Here is a 16,720-nt window from a genome sequence, read left to right as displayed (position 1 = left end):
TGGGGAGTTGGTAGGGACTAGGTAGAGGCGATATGGGAGGTGACATGGGAGGCGTAGAGATACCAACCGTATTAGACGATGAATATGGTTATTGATAATAGACTTTCTTAATTGCCCATTCTCTCTTAGCATTTGACAGTGAAATTTGATGTTACATAATGTGAATCATCGTGTTATTGTTTATTTTTGCTGAAAGTTAACAAAAATAGATCATTCAGGTTCAATCTTGAAGCTTCCGATTTCTTGGGCGAGGTAGGTACCGTCCTCATAAATGCATATTTGTGTGCGTATCAAATATTGCTGATAACTGCATACTCTTATGCATACGCCTATCGGTTTTCGTGCTAGCGCGCACACGCAGTTTGACAATTCCAAAACTTCGGCAACTTTGATCACAGCCCCACCAAATCGACTTTTTCCCTGAACCTCGACCATCGTGAAAGGACTCGCTTCGACTTCCTCGCGACCACCTACAAGATGGATTCCGAAGACCCCCAAGAGCGTCCCGAGGACGTCACCAATATCATCAACGGCCTAGAGCGATACAACCCCGAAGCCGTGGGTAACCTGGAGGACTATCTACGCCACCAGTGCGAAAACAGATATACCGATTCCAATGCGAATCGGACCTTATTGAAGCTGTGAGTATTTTTCTAAATATTTAAAATGTTATTGCTGTCTTCCTTGGTTGGAACGATGATCCAATTATTCACGTTTCCTATTACCTGACGGGTAGCGACGTTTAGTCAAAACGTCTACCGTTGTGATGTCTCTATTAGTTCTGCCTGACCTCCAAGTCGACTTCCCCTCGCGCTACTTATATACGTCTCTATATGTCACGGTAACATCACCAGGGATGCTAACCATAAATACAAATCCTAGATACCAACTAAACCCCGACCGCGTTAAGGATGAGGTCATCACAAACATCTTAGTCAAGTCCCTTACTCTGTTCCCGTCGCCGCAGTTCTCCCTCGCGCTGCACCTGATCTCTCCCAACCTCGTGGCGCCTAACCAGCGTGCCGAGCTACCTGAGGCCATCTCCAAGCTGCGGGAGCTGAACCTGCAGCTGCAGGGTGCGCAGTACGCGCGGTTCTGGGCGACGCTGGATTCGGACGATCTGTATGCCGATCTAACCACCGACATCGACGGCTTCGAGGACTTGATCCGCGGCCGCATCGCCAACCTCATTAGCCACGCCTACCGCGAGATTGAGCTGTCCGTGCTTGAGCAGTGGCTCGGCCTCGAGGGCCAGGCTGCCGTTGAGTTCGTCTCCGAGACCGTCGGCTGGAAGGTCGAAGGTGCCCTCGTCAACATCCCCCGCAACCCCGAGAACGAGGCCAAGAAGAGCGAAGTCCGCGAGGATGTCAACGTAGACATGTTCTCGAGAGTCATCAGACGGGCCTGGGAGGAGACCGTATAATCTTACCTAGGACAACTTGTCTAGGGGGTTACGACTTTGGCGGCAACGGTGGTGGATCGGTAGCGAGACTAAAACAGCATTGGGAAAGACGACAATACGTCTTTGGCGTTACGGATGACGAGTTCGGTAATTTCCGGATTTGATGTGCTGTTTGCTCCGCCGTCGTTAGATAGGCGGGCCATGAGATATCAGAAATGAATAAAAATCACGATCTGAACGAACATAATGCATCTTTCCTTTTCATTACGTAGTCTCATTACCCTTGTCCCTCACACTACAAAATTGTCTATTTAATGGTTAGACTTTGATATCCACCGAAGCAATGCAGCTAGATTATTGAGGGTTTTGGTCTAGTAGGAGCAGGGAATAGCATGAAGAGATATGCTTAGTCTCTTCGGTCTCAATTAATCCTTCTCTGCAGTTCTCCACCATCCACAAACACTTGCTTTTCCCCTTCTCCTTTCCCTCATACCATACTCACTACATAGACACGTAACGCTCATCAACTCGCCTACTATCGTCGAGCACCCGTAGCAGTTAATTCCTCCCACTGCACACCAGCCCATTCCTCGAGGTATCCCACTTCGCCCTCGGACACACCACGAGCCTGACAGTCTTTCTCGCACACCCCAACAATAACAGTACCCCAATCCATACCTTCAAGAGACAACTCCTCAGCCTCCAACTCCGTAATCGCATGCGGCGTCATCTGCACCTCAAAAGTGCGCGCAGAACCACAATTCCCACACCGCGGCAACCCCTTCGCCGCAGTCGCCCCCGCCCCGGTCCCAGGCGCCGCAAACAGCCTCCCCACGGCATCCGTCTTCGAGTACAGCAGCGGCTGCCCGCCGAACTCGTACCGGATGGCCTGTTCGGGGTTCTGCGCTAATCGGTCGGCGAAGCGCTGGAAGGCGGCGTCCATGGCGGACTCGAAGACTTCGCGGTCTTCCTTGCCGCCTTTGGCGGCGGCGTCGTCGTCGTTGACGTCGACCAGGCGCGTGTTTTGCGGGATGCTGGGCGCGGGGGTCGGGTCTAGGGTCTCGAACTCGGCGTCGGAGAGGTAGGCGATTGGGTAGGGGGGTGGTTGGTGGGCTTCGGTGGGCCAGGGGTCTGAAGGGGGTTGGGGGGAGGGGGTTAGTTGTTGTTGTTGTGTGTTGTTGTTTAGGCTTAGGGTTTGGGCGAAGGTACGGGGTAGGGAGTTAATGTCTTCTGCGGGTGTGTTGGTAGATGGCGCGGAGGGTTCTGGCTTGGGTTCGAGGGCTGTCCCCGTAGCAGGTGGAGGCGGGGAGGAGGGATTGCTGAAGGGGTTTCCGCTGGTAGCGAATGGATTACCGCCGGGTGAGGGTGTGGTAGATGTGGAAAACGGGTTGGTGGAACCGAATGGGGAGCCAAGCGTCTGAGCGCCAAAGAGCGTCTCCCCTAGGTTGGATGGTGGTTGTGATTTTGGCTTTTCTTCTTTCAGCTTCGTCTTCTCTTCCTTCGTTGTAGTTGTAACAGCTGCGGTTGCGCTTCCAGGAGCTATGCGCACGCTCCGTAGAGCGCGGATGCTGCCCTCTTTTCGACGACATGTCTTCCGCCGGCAAGAGAAGACGTATAGTCGGCGCTCATGGCCGGGGAAGCGATCCGGTAGTCCGCCGTCTAGCTGTAGGAGTAGGACCATAAGATCCTTGCATATTTTGCATCTTGCGAGAGCAGCTGATGGCGCATTGTTCGGGTCCAACCATTCCTATATCATACCGCCGACGTTAGTCGTGAGGCATAAGAAAGGAAGTAAATATAGAAAATGGGCATCGCATACCGGACGGCCACCTAATCGACTTATAAAATCATCGCCGGCGTCTCTTGATGCATATCCGAGAAGCACGTTGGTCTCGGTAAAATCATCCTCTTCGCCAGCAGACGAATCGCTATCGTACGGGGCCATATTGTAGTTATATGTCCTTAAGAAAGCCGAATACTTTCGTGCTGTTAAGTTGACTTCGTCGCAAATATTATTTTTTTTTTCTTATCGATCTGGATTCTTATTGATGTAGAGGGGTTAATGGAGGGGCTTATCTACAGTATTCAAGTGTGGTTACATAGGTTACATAGGTACCTAGGTATATTATCCTAGACAGTGCGTATGACAGTACTTATAATACTTCACACAGACCATTTGTCTTAAGGAGGTCGAGATAACTTCATTTCTACATTCTTATACTAACCCACTTGAAAATACTATTAAGAGAACTTATTATCGTGGATATTCCAGATTAATCACCTTAATTTCAATCTAGTCTTAGTTTAAACCACCTCTTTCTTATATCCAACTTAGGATATGCGTCAACAATTTACAAATATGTACAAGACTTAGGGAGTAGTTCACATCAAATAGCAACTTAGTTCTCTAATATTATTACAATAGTACTAATAATTACCCAGGGACCGTTTCATCTAGAAATCTCCATTAAGTCTTTTAACCTTGGAACACTAAGAGTTCATGGTGGTGAGTTGTGTCAGTCAAGTCTTTACCGTCACACTCTTTGCTCTGGTCTTTGGTCATCTACCTGACATTCCGGTTCCTAATTACCGCTGCGACGAACAAAAAGCTCAGTGAATCTTCTAGGATCATATACAAACTCTATGTTCTAACCATCAAGAATAATCTCAACTTCTTGCACTGATTCGAGATAGGGCCAGTCCTATGGCTAGTTATGTTGTTCAAATCCGAAGGTCAGAGCTTCTTATTCTCCTAAATTTCGGTTACAACTTTTATGTAGAGATTCATGTAATTTATTGATGCAGTTACAGTATAGGGAATCGTCAAACATAAACTCCTTTCCTTCCCAATAATCTTTTCGAGCATGTTCCGCATGTTACGAGATGTCCCTCCGATTGATTATTCTTTCCGACTTAGATGTAATATAATATATAATTTCGCCAGTAGTCTTAGGGGGCCTCGTCTCGGCTCATGAATATGGATAGATAGAGGAGATATCAGAACGTGAACAGACGCCGAGATGAGGAGATTGAGAGGAAATCCGCCTGAAAATAGTATCATGTAAGAAGCACCTGTGGAGATGCTGTCGCATATTAAACCGACTAGCGGTAGCAGCTTTCCTAGTTTATATTCAAAAACAATAAGTAGGTTTAACTATATGGAATAATATCTAGGGCTTGGTGCGTGGGTTCCCGAACTCACTATCGCCCGGATGGCCACATTTATCCAAAATTTGGCTGACAGTAAATTCGACTGGATTTATGGCACTTTCTTGCATTAGGTAGGATCTGATCATACACCTTACCCAGGATTCGAAAGTAATAAAAGCGATGGCTATTACCTTCCAAGCTCCTTTAATTTGATGCCACTACGATTAAAACTAGCCCTGAGATCAGATAAATCCGTTAAGTTCTAAAGCTAGGAGAAATAGGACTACGAGATATCTAGGTGAATACAACTACCTGAGTTAATCATCATTTACGTTGTCTCGTCCTTCCCTTCAACCGCCTACATCCACATATCGATTCTTATATCATAGAACACATCCCTATACACTATTCGAGAATTATCACTACTATAGGTTATATGACAAGTCCTCATGTTAATAAACATAATATATAAAGAAAAGCAAACATTCCAATATGTATATCTGGGCAAGTGATCATGTATCTCGTTATGAAACAACTGCAGCATTGCGATATTTTCTCAAGAGACTTGCTCCAGACTTAATACGGACTTTCCCAGGATCCCAGTTAGAAGTAATGGTGATACGCTATTATAACCGTGATGATCAGGGTGATTAATATCTGAATTCACTTCCCATATTCTCATTGACTAAACAGTCGATAACATCTTAGTAGCCCCATAAGATGAGGAGTGTGTTTTATGTTTACTGACAGGGGCTTTGCCGTATATGGTATACCTGGATGCAGGGCTAAGAAATGTGTCTCGCTAAACATGTTGGCCCAAGCAATCCCACTTCACGGTATCTTTCATATTATATGTTCTATGCTTAACTTGACAGCATATAATAGCGACTAGGTGTCGGATAATTCGGTACTCATCAACGACAAAGTGAGCGCCAAGCTTCTGTGATCCACTGACAACTATGTGACATCGGTAAAAGGAGGTCAAAAGTCGAAAGTTGTTAGAAATTCCAGGTGGAAATCAGCTGGTATTTAGGATACGTAGGTGGGTAAAATATAGAGTTAGGAAAATAATTCAGAATTTCTTCTCGGGGTATCACCAGGTCTTGGAAATTTTCTGTCAAGTCCTGCACGTATGTATAAGACCAACTGGATCTCTATAACATCGCAATACCTACCTGTTATAGAACAATGGAACCAATTTAGCCAATCAGGTTGCAGGTCTATTGCTATCTAAGAAGACAGACGGTCCGGTGTTTATCACCGCAATTCTATGTCATTATTGGACTCTTACCCTAACCATATTAGACCCAGCCGCCATAGTTGTTTCCAAGAAAGGGCACACGCTACTCCCCGGGCTTATCGATGGCCATATTCACGCAAATGTCGACAAAAACAATTCAAAGCCGAGGCAGTGCTTGAAGTTTAGCCTCATTACTGTCTGTGCCATGCACCAAGAGGCAGAGAACGTCGGTACACTAAGGAAGCAGGCTGAAAAGGACTCGGATTCGGCAGATTAAAAGACCGCTAGCCAAGCTGCAACTGTATCAGGAAGGGTGGCCAACGCCTGCTATATTAGCTCGGATGAGGTAGAGACCCTCATATACTCAGGAGTTCTAGAAGATGCTGATACGAAGTTAGACGATAGCCCGAATTTTCGTCTAGTCAAATATACAGAGTAAAGCTGATGTGGAAGTTTCAACGGCAAGGTCGATTATGTAAAGCTAATATATGAAGATGGCAACGGTCTGTCTATGAAGCCTACATTGATACCCGTGCAGCTTCAGAGAGCCATCGTCAAACCTACCCACTAGAATGGCCTTCTCGCAGTTGCGCACGCCCAGAGTGTTCAGGGGACAATAGACATGCTACATGCCGGTGTCGATGGGATGGTGCATAGGTACCTTCTTCGATCGCCCACCCACCAAGGCCGTCATCGATGCATATTTATTCAATAATGCGTAATTATTATCCGTGTTGCATCCGAAGCCTTTATGACAATAATTTTGATCTAACAGGCATATGTAAATACTACAGCCCAACCCTAGTGACGATTGCCAGCTTGACAGTGCAGGGCCTGGAGATGCAACAAAGATATTGCGAAGATCCTCGAGCTCATAAGCGCTTGAGCGATCAGAGCAAGAGGAACCTTCACAGATTCATGGCTCTCAGTAATAGCGAGGCAAAGGTGGAATACGCCTACCAGAGTGTAAGGGATATGAAAACCGCAGGAGTAGAAGTCATCTTAATAAATTATATTGAAACTAAATCAAAGTATCCTACAGTTCCATTGAACGTCTATCATTGCTGTACTTGGTGCGTATAGTACTTCAATCATGCACAGGCGCAGGAAATATATAAATGATAGTTTTCAACAAATTTTCATATCCGAATTGGTGTAGTGGCTAACATTTGACGCTCTCAAAAGCCTTCTAGCTGAAGGACCGTCAAGCCCGGGGTTCGATTCCCCGATTCGGAGTTCTTTTTGCCTTTTTCTTACAGTTAATTCAATTTTTATTGTGGTCCCATTGCCATTTCCGAGTAATGCTAGTCGATAAAAATTACGCGAGAGTTTTGGTCCCACTCAGGAAATATTTTGGTCAAGATTCGCCCTAAAAGTATTCGGCCCACATGAGATTAGCTCATCTACTTCTTATCAAGTATCTATACTGAACTGATATATTCGAGGGAAATACTTGTTCTAAATGGGATTGATATTGCCGTGATTCTAACACTGGATAGATATAGTGTTGCTTTGAGGTAAGTTTTAGATAATGATATCCTATCTCGTCCCTTAACAAAGTCACATATAATGTTTTTCACTAGTTCAGTGCCTACAAGAACGTTACTATACGGACTTTGCGTCGAAACTCGTGACACTAGAGCATCTTATAGCAGAAATGGGCCCATTCAAGAGGGTTGACTAAGTCAGAGCTCCACTCAGTGCGACATATGTATTCCCCGTGGTGAATAGGAAAATTGTGGGAACCAACACTTGCCAAAGATGATGAATGTGTGGTGAAGTTTAATAGATCATATGGCATAGAATCTACTATTTTTATGTGTTTGAGCATTTTGCTAGTTATTGGGCGTCTCCCCTGTGAGACTAGCACAACTATGATATGCCCTTTGACACCATACCAGTAAAATTATTTTGCCATTTACAATAAACAAATGTTTATCATAAATTCTCATAGAACTAGGACTCCAGAATCTGGAATGCTAGTTAGCCAGATAATACCCCAAAGATTCGCGAGGGAACTTGCGCACTGGTTGAGGAAAAGAGTAATCCCCCTGGATATCGACTTGCTAAAACTCATTTCCTATGGAAGATTAGTAAGGTATCGCCATCCAGTAACGTACTCTTACTTCGAAGAGTTATGCTATATCACTCAATCACTAGCTTTGTACAGCAATGCTTCCAGTTAGAATATGTTTAGACAGATAATATTACATCTGATATCACTTTGAGACGTCCTAGAGACTAGGAGTAACAAACCAGTGCCTTACTTCAACGAGATACTTAGGTAGTATTGATAAATCGATGCTTGTGACTGCTGAATAGACATTGCTACTCTGAATCACCTAATAACAGAACAAAACCGAGTCCTAAGCATCTAATGTATATGCCACAGGTAATAAATCCTGTACTTAAGCATATATGAATTATCTATTTCTTCCATCATTCTCGCCCACTCCGCTTCGAACATATCTTCCTAAGTGCTTGACACTGTCGGTACTATCAACGCTTCCATACATCCAGTCCCTGTCCCCGTATTAGTTTGTGATAGATAGCCAAGACAAGCAGAAGTTAGCTTAGCGGGGTGGTATCTCAACATGCCATATCTTAAGGACCGAGGCCTTACATGTTTTCCTGTTCGGCGTACGGAGATCCCAGAGCCAACCTCGTTTACAAGTTCATCAGACACGACGTTGCCCAACCCACTATACCTCTGTCAATTCCCTCCTTCTGAGCCAACCGCATCATTTTTGACCATAATTCGGTCGGAGCCTGTTGCATCTATCGCGCAACCTACTCCAGCCGCTATCACACCAAGTTCCCCGATATGGGTAACCCCTATAGGCACGACCGGGCTGCCGCGTCCTACATTCTTTCCACCCTCTGCAACACCACCTAATACTGTAATAATCATCATTGTGGCATTCTCGGGTGCACTTGGGCTTATTATCACTTTCTGTATTGCCTTTGCGTGCTATCGATCAATGAAGCGTCGTCAACAACAGAATACTAGCGAAGAAAGCAATGACCAGCCTACCGTCAACGAAAATACAGCTGCCCCGCAAGAAAATAAGCAGAATAATAACAATTCACTTGAGGGGAATGAGCACGGGGTCAGCCCTTTCAGACCTCCATCAAACCACGCTAATCAGAGGGCAACCGCCGGGCAACATTCAGGAGCATCTCTAGGAACGTCTTCAGGTTCTACGATGCATGCCGGAAGAGCGTAGCAGAATGGCAAGATGGCAAGAGATCGGGTGTCGGGTCTCGGACTTTGAACTATTTGGGAAAGAGTGTAGAGAAGGCAGGAATTTGATATAAGTAACGCGGAGAGTAACTTAGCGACGATCATAATGTTTAATTCAATCTAGAAATTGAAGAACTATAATGTCAGGATACCATAGAAAGTGAAAATTTAACAAGTATGTCATCAAGTGCTCAAAGCTATAGTCCATGGCGAACTGATTCTAAGTGGATAATATACTGCGGTTTTCTGATTCTTAAAGAGATACTATTAAGTTTTAGCTTCACGTTACTTCTATAGCTATTACGATACACGACATCAAACGAATCATGCTAGTGAACCTGTGTAGGTGGTTCCAACTACGTACGAAAACAATACGCTTACGAATCTAATATAGTTTAATATTTTTCAGGTGTTTTTAATGTTTCAATTGTCCAAATCAGTATACATCCATATAGTTCTTCCTTTTACCCCCGAGGTTAGATGTTAGTACTTGGTGGCGTCGGTGTTTTCACTGTGTTATGGAAAGCTTTGGTGATAACATGGATCTAGTAAAGTCGCTTGCTGCTGCTGAAAGGATAAATAATATATTTCAAGATGTATAGTTATGGGGCTTGATCTCGGCTACCAGTAGCGCTACTCTATACATAGAACCATGGTATAGAACCATGGTTCCACTACGGGTAGATCTATCCCACAGTGTCGAGTTCTTAGTAACCTTATTCATACCCTATTGGCTCTTGATCTTAACATCACAAAGGACATGAGGACACCCCCTGCGGTGCGCCACAATACATAGCCCGAGTTTACAAAGGTCACATTTTAAGTCGATCACATGCCGCTATTGGAAACCTAAAACTTAAATATTAACGTTTCATAAATTGTGTTTTTTTAAAATACATATAAAAATATAAAAAGAAGAGCGCGTGAGCTTCGAACCTAGGCTTTTACTATTTATTTTACGTATTAATGATAGTGGCTAGCCGGGGTAGGTTGGGCTAAAAGTCGGGTAAAAAAGATACGTATTTCGAGAAAAGATAAAAGGGGAGACTGGAAAAACATGTTAGAAAAAAGCTTGAAATTCCGCGCAGACAATCTTCCGTCGAGGTTTTCCGAAAGAGGAAATTGAGTTTGACATGGTTGCATTGAGCGCATTTGTGACATGACGTGCATCTTTAACTTATCAAGGACACCCTTAAAGGTTGTTTACGGCAACTGCCATTATAAAGAATGGACTCCCCAACCGCTAGTTCTTCTCTGTCAGGACATTGTTGATATCTCTCTATCAACCACATTCTGTTCAACACTTTACTTGATATCTTCATGACGTTCTGATGACAACCTAGATACATCGATCAAATATTACGATTTCGATAACGCTTCCGATTATCATATCATCATATTATCATATCCACCAGCCCAAAGTATGATCAGTGCTCTTTATCATGGTACCCTTTACTCTGCTTCGAATCCAAGCTTAGGTACCTATGTTACGTGACTACAGTCTAGACATCCTGTCGAGACACGGCGAAACCTATGATCCGAATTTTGTCTCGAGGCGGAACCTACCATCGGATGACGAGAATATGCAACATGTACTATCGGTCATTTCGAAAACAGGGCATATTGCACCGTAGATGGAACCGCGGATGGAAAAACAGTGAGGCGGGCTTGCATAGGAGTCATACGATTAATTTGCAGGAAGCGTCAGATTGTCGGTCAGCTGTCCTGATCTCCAAGTTTTGACTCCGTACCCCGCTTACAAGACAACAGTAAATGTTATTTTTCTAACATTTCGGGCGACGATTAATATAGCATCACCACACTATTGACCTACATGCCGATCGGAAAACTCCAAATAATCGAACATATCCTTACGGATATGCACTCTGGATGCGAACCGCCTCAATGGCCTACGGTCATGAACTTAACTGCGTACTGTTTCTTACGACGGTTGCGAGACGTTATTTCTAACGTTATGTACAGTGATCATGTACAGCATTGAAAAGTCAGGTTCAAGCAAATTGTGAACAACCTGAGTGATTCTCCGCGTGGCCCATCAAAATTGTTGTTCGCGAGGATTCTTCAGCGAAGAGACTTGTATGCAGCTTGTCTATTAAAGTCAAGGACTTGGTCTCATTCAAACAGGCCCTTAGCTCATTCGCTATAGCTCGACAACCGATGAATCTCTGGTTTCTGGACTCCTGGTATGGATCATCGTTTCAAGTTACCGCGACCTTCATTAACCCAATTGGTCTTTGGGAGGTATGCATGGGCTGAGCCTTTCATATTCAATATACATTATGTAATGCCACAAGCAAGTGCTTGAACGCAGATAGTCTTGATATTGATAAGATGATAGTAGGTGAATCTATCATTAGTCGCGAAGCGGATTCGTTTATCGAAGTGTACGACTTCAGCCTCTCTCTTATTCTAACGAAGTGCGTCAATATTGTTGACTGGTTTTGTCTTATCGAAAAGATCAGCGCTATGATACAAGTCAACAATACATCGACAATATTATTATCTTTCGTATCCTGAAGTACTTATATTTCCCGATGGAGGTATATGACCTGGGATATAAGCCGAATGAAGCCGGTTTGAGTTCGCTAGAGAGCGGAGATAAACTTGCAGGAGACATAGCTAAATCTAATAGGTCGTCATTAACATTCTTTCAAGACGGTTATTCTATGGGATACTCCGTAACCTCAACGTTCTAATTGACCCTTCAACTCGAGTTTTCGGCTGCCTTGTTATCATGTAAGAGTTTATTTATGGTGCATTTATAGTCTTGGTTGGTTTGGATGCCTCACCCGAAAAATTCCGTGACAAATCAGAGATGCCTGTATAGCTGGAACTTGGATCCTTTCAGGTAGATTTAAATGATGTACCTAAAATCGAAATGGGATTGTATATTGTATCTACCTACTAGCTTGTTGTGGTGATCACCTACGTACCAAAGTATTAAATCTATATATCGAATACTAAATCCGCGACATTGAGCTTTCCTGAGCTTTTCTGAGCGTTCAGCTTTCGCGATACCCATAGTACTATTCAAGGCGAAGACATTATTTGCTTAGACACTATGACTCAATCCTCAGAAAAGACCGTTAGTAATGGGTGAGTTATGCTATGCCAATACAAACATGTTTCCGATGAATCGTACAATAACAGAAACCATTATCTATCCAGAACAACTCCACCTAAACCAACCCATTTTTTCTCCGAGAACCCGCCTACCAGTCATGACACAGATAGCCAGAGCCTTGAAGAATATCGTCTTGCCAGATTTGAAAATGAAACCAACAGCGTACCCCTCGCGAGTGTCCAACCTAACGCCCTCAACAACACGAAAGAAATACGCCGAAAAAACCTTGTCGCTGATGTAAATGCTATCCTAGCCTCTCTCAGATAATTCATTTGCAAGGAAAATTCGCTCGCTCTACGTGGTAGGATAGATAATAAGTACTAAGGAGTTCGTGTTATTCTATTACATACCTAAGGTGTCGGGGAATAGTGGGTGGATTATTTGGCGGGGTATTGCCATGTAGGACACAGCATCAGGTCGTTGTAGCGTGTTCACGTGATCAACAATGGCTGCATAGGTACCTATGTACGGAGGGATTACCGGACCCAACTTACCTCTCACACCAACGTTCTTACGCACATCGAAAATTTACCTTATATCTATCTCGATTACCTCAGTTCTTTACCCCACACTAAAAATATCGATAAATACCTAAGTAAATTGAAATTAACAGGTTATCGTCTCATTTTATTCATAACTATAATGGGAACATTCCTAAGCATTATAGCTTTTTAATGTTCATCTTACGAAATGCTTGATCCTTGTTATCCGGAGGCTGAAATCTAAGGGTGCAATTATGTAAGAATTAAGCTTAAAGAATACCCCCGCTAAGTAGGTCCAAGCTTATCTAAAAATAGAAATATTTCCGAATTACCGGGTATAGATCTCCAACAGGTAATCCGACGTAATTTGGCCTGTTAAACTCGCAGGTAGTTAAAAGCTTACAATATATTTACCAATTTAGTGTGTATAAATAAAAGGAGTGAGGTCGTTAACTATTAGTATCTTTGATTATTATTTCTACAATCGCCTTTATTACAACATAACTTTATGATATACAAAACTAACGAAGATAGAACCATAATTCCTTATATACTAACTTATTCTCACACCCAAGGCCAATCAAAAACGCCTCGTCTACCTCATTACGTACAACTTGATATATGGCGTTAGAAGATTAATGTTCCTTCGGATCGACCTAATTATCATCTGCGTTTTTACTATTCTCTATATTATTCGGTTTGCCCTAACCCTATCTATCTAAATCTTGGTTGGAATAACTCTTAACCTGGACATACACACAATGCTCCTTTTCTCGGTTGCCTTAAACTTATAATCTCATCGTGCGTATCTTTATGGTACAATATTGCTTGATGGAGAATCTAAAACCTGGACAGTGCGACCGCGCTTCCAACACTATCTGTAACCCATATTTAGCACAAGTAGTTGTGAAATGAAAAGACGACTTGAGGTACAAAAAAAACACCCTTCATGAATCATGTATAGTGAAGGTGTCGACTACCCAGCGTATAGGTTAGGCCATGATCTGGGAGGGCGCAGCTCATCCCAAAGTTATCCTTGACCATCAACCCAAAGTCTAACCCAATCAGGCATATGTGGATCATTTTACACCATAATAGTACTAGCGCACCCAAAACTCAACTACCATTTCACTAACATTATATTTATATAAATATACGCTTTTATATAGCATTATAAGACTTAATGAAATATAAATAAATTTAATATAATCGATTGATAATTAATTATTAATCGATTATTAATTAATTTTAATTTTTAATTTTTTTTAATATAAAATATTTATTTTAAAATAAATAAAAGATAAAAAATAAATAAGCGTACACTTAATCAATTCTTAATCGATTGGAAATTAATTAGATAAAACGCGCTATAATATAAGGAATTTAGTGGTTATAATGCGCTGTACTTACAGGGCATTTAACCTTATTTTAGCGATTAAAAACGCCAAAAGCTCACCCCAAAGCGGACCCCGTCAAATGCAACCAATCAGAATGTTGGATCCAAGGTCCCAGCTTTTTCCAAATCGGGTTAGACTTTGGGTTGATGGTCAAGGATGACTTTGGGATAAGGTGTAGACTCCATGATCTGGTCCTCTAAGCTCGTGATGCCTACCTCTGCTGGCTTCTATCGACATGGATGAATGGAGAAAGCTTCACTTACCTTGGGTAACAGCAATGCCCTCTAGTATACACGCATCGTTAGTAATATTTATGATGATAATGTCGTCCCAGTCCAGAATTTGATTAAGGATTACCGGAAGGAAACCATCAAGCTTTCCGCTTATAGTCTCACAGTGCGAAAAGGTAAACCTTTGGTCGCTCACAGTGGTAATTTATCCCCGCTACTTAAAGATCTGGTAGGATCTCGGCTATGTGGTGATGTGGAATATTGAGTGTCCCTAAATGTCTATAGCGTTGATATAAAGCCTTACTTTGAGAGGCGGCATGGGAAGTTCCTAGGTTTAGGTGTAAAGTACGGTGCTGAAAATCTAAGTAGTTAAGCATTTTGCGAATTCTCTCACAGGAATGTTTGGCTTTGCATTTCATTCCCAAAGAAATACAGCAATGCGATGGTAATGACTGATGGAAGAAGCGCCAAGCACAATGTTATACTTTCATCTTTGCGTGTTTACATACGCACCCAGATGTTTGCAGAGTTCCGTATATGGTTTCTTTACATAGCGTAATGCCGTGTACGTATCACCCAGCTTTGATGTCTGTATCGCGAAGCAGACCCCTAGCGCACTCATACCCTAATATCTGGGAGTTATTTACAGGTTCAGTCAAAGGAGGAACTTAACAAGATGCATGTAGGCCATCGGGAATGAAGTGGGAACTTGTTAGTCTAAGGTCAACTATTGATAGGATATTTTCTACCGGTCTCAGTGCCGGCCTCGGAGAATATTACTACGTACCATGCCTTCGTATAATACTTTTGCTTTTATCGTATGGTCACACATTACCCCCTTGGCCCCATTCGAAGATCTAAATGGAAACGCAAAAAGAACAATATAAAAGCTATCACAAAGTGGGAGGACCTGATATGGAAACGCGCAGTGGAATATACTGAAGATTATCTACCTGTTCTAACTGTTCTAAATAATAGCTCATCTAGAATCTTAGCAGAAAATGGCCGGCGAGCTTGGGGCGTTGATTTTCATCATTTTTTGGTGTCCTCTTTGTAGATCCGCAAATGGCCGAGTGATCTGACTACTATGCCCACGTCTACCTATATGCATTAGCTGTGCCTTTCTTGAAGGGGGCAAGGATTAGATTAACCCCAGCGGCTAGCTTCCGGGTGTGAACATATCGTACTACATATAGTCTACGCTTTTGTATGGTGGAGACTAAGAGTATGAAACCTGCATAGGTAAGTAGGTAAACGTCACCTTTCTGTTTCTTTGGAGTTTGCACCACACCTTAGCAAAGGTAGGATAAATGGTGGAATACCACTACCTTTGACAAAGGTTGGAATTGGTGTTATGAAAAAGATAACCATTGGGTTGGTACTCGTAATATTGTCACGGGTGGACCAGTCAAAATATCGTGCGTCCTGTAAAGACAAGCGAGGTCCCCGAGGGAGGTCCCCGAAGCAAGTTGATTGGCAGTGCCGTCATTGGCTAATATCCTTTTGTTCTTCTTGTTTAATGCATACCCCCTTGCAGTGGCGTCTATTAAATTCGCTGGATCGACGTTTATCACAGGTGCGATTATATTACAGACTGCCGAAATCCATTGTTTGATTTCTGATATAAACTGAGGTTCCCTCCTGAGGCAAAGAAGAATAAGTGAGCTTTTCTTGATGCTAACTACGACTTACGTCAGTTCTGAGCTGGAGCCTTTCTCTCGAACATGTTTACTTCTTAACCCCTAGAAGACATCATCGCAGTTTACGACCCTCACTAAACATCCGACGATGAGGGAAAACGATTGACTTCCCTTGATACCTACAAGGTATCCAATTTCTAACTACATGGCTCGTTGTCCTAAACTCGAGGTAATGATACCGTCGTCTCTCTATACTATGTTTTGATAAATGCTTATGACACGTGATTTATTTAGATGATTTAGCGGAAGCCGGCGCAATCCATTCTTCGATTATACCGGTCCACGCATCTACTGGAGATACTGCTGCCGACTGCCTCTACATAATCCGGACCTGGTGCATTATGTATTCGACGATTACTTTCCCAACTACAACACTAGCTTGCCGACCATCAGCAGGCTATAGATTCTGCTGTGATGAGGACGTGTCAGACTGCTAGTTCACTTGCTCGGAACTCCATTGTCGATTTCTGCCAGTCAAGTCCTGTACTCAAACTCATTTCCTACTCCGATTCGAAGATACCCGTGCTGTGACATATATACTTGGTGCTGGCTAATGCGAGGGGCTATCACCTTGCAGGCGGTTAATGCGGAGAACCTGATTCGAGAGCTTTCAGCAGATTTAGGCAGTTGCCTTAATCACTTGCAGATACGAGATGGGGGATCGCATCATTTGCGGCTTGGTATTCGACATATCTCGATCATGTCATTGCTGAAGAAGATGGCTTGGTCG

General features: G+C 43.2%; 3 protein-coding genes and 1 non-coding gene across 4 annotated transcripts; 3 read left to right on the top strand and 1 right to left on the bottom strand.

Annotated features, from left to right (window-relative positions):
• Nucleotides 1-254: 254 nt before the first annotated feature.
• On the top strand, nt 255-1,646 carry F4813DRAFT_370677 (eukaryotic translation initiation factor 3 subunit K). The gene is made up of 2 exons (XM_049244552.1): nt 255-641; nt 883-1,646. Exons 1-2 carry the CDS (start codon nt 478-480, stop codon nt 1,421-1,423), a joined length of 705 nt encoding a protein of 234 aa, XP_049096359.1. The 5' UTR covers nt 255-477; the 3' UTR covers nt 1,424-1,646.
• F4813DRAFT_370676 (programmed cell death protein 2) lies at nt 1,647-3,453 on the bottom strand. The gene is made up of 2 exons (XM_049244551.1): nt 3,222-3,453; nt 1,647-3,149 (listed from the first exon to the last, which is right to left on the bottom strand). The coding sequence occupies exons 1-2, from the start codon at nt 3,345-3,347 to the stop codon at nt 1,938-1,940; spliced, it is 1,338 nt and encodes a 445-aa protein (XP_049096358.1). The 5' UTR covers nt 3,348-3,453; the 3' UTR covers nt 1,647-1,937.
• Nucleotides 3,454-6,936: 3,483 nt separating this feature from the next.
• F4813DRAFT_t123 lies at nt 6,937-7,028 on the top strand. The gene has a single exon. It is a non-coding gene; the product is annotated as a tRNA-Glu (tRNA).
• Nucleotides 7,029-8,386: 1,358 nt separating this feature from the next.
• F4813DRAFT_392640 (uncharacterized protein) lies at nt 8,387-9,019 on the top strand (the record flags this gene model as incomplete). Its single annotated transcript, XM_049247306.1, has 1 exon — nt 8,387-9,019. One exon carries the CDS (start codon nt 8,387-8,389, stop codon nt 9,017-9,019), a length of 633 nt encoding a protein of 210 aa, XP_049096357.1.
• Between the last annotated feature and the right edge of the window lie 7,701 nt (nt 9,020-16,720).

The sequence above is a fragment of the Daldinia decipiens genome (assembly GCF_022478715.1).
Source record: "Daldinia decipiens strain CBS 113046 unplaced genomic scaffold F4813scaffold_37, whole genome shotgun sequence".
NCBI classification, from domain to species: Eukaryota; Fungi; Ascomycota; class Sordariomycetes; order Xylariales; family Hypoxylaceae; genus Daldinia; species Daldinia decipiens.
The sequence above is the reverse complement of the archived record's forward strand: the minus strand, read 5'-3'. Positions and strand labels throughout refer to the sequence as shown.

What these genes read in the sequence shown, in the direction of transcription:
- F4813DRAFT_370676 (XM_049244551.1), bottom strand. Translation starts at nt 3,347, where the DNA reads ATGGCCCCGTACGATAGCGATTCGTCTGCTGGCGAAGAGGATGATTTT. An exon ending in GTCGATTAGGTGGCCGTCCG is followed by an intron (nt 3,150 to 3,221) that starts GTATGCGATGCC and finishes GGTATGATATAG; the next exon opens with GAATGGTTGGACCCGAACAA.
- F4813DRAFT_370677 (XM_049244552.1), top strand. Translation starts at nt 478, where the DNA reads ATGGATTCCGAAGACCCCCAAGAGCGTCCCGAGGACGTCACCAATATC. An exon ending in AATCGGACCTTATTGAAGCT is followed by an intron (nt 642 to 882) that starts GTGAGTATTTTT and finishes TACAAATCCTAG; the next exon opens with ATACCAACTAAACCCCGACC.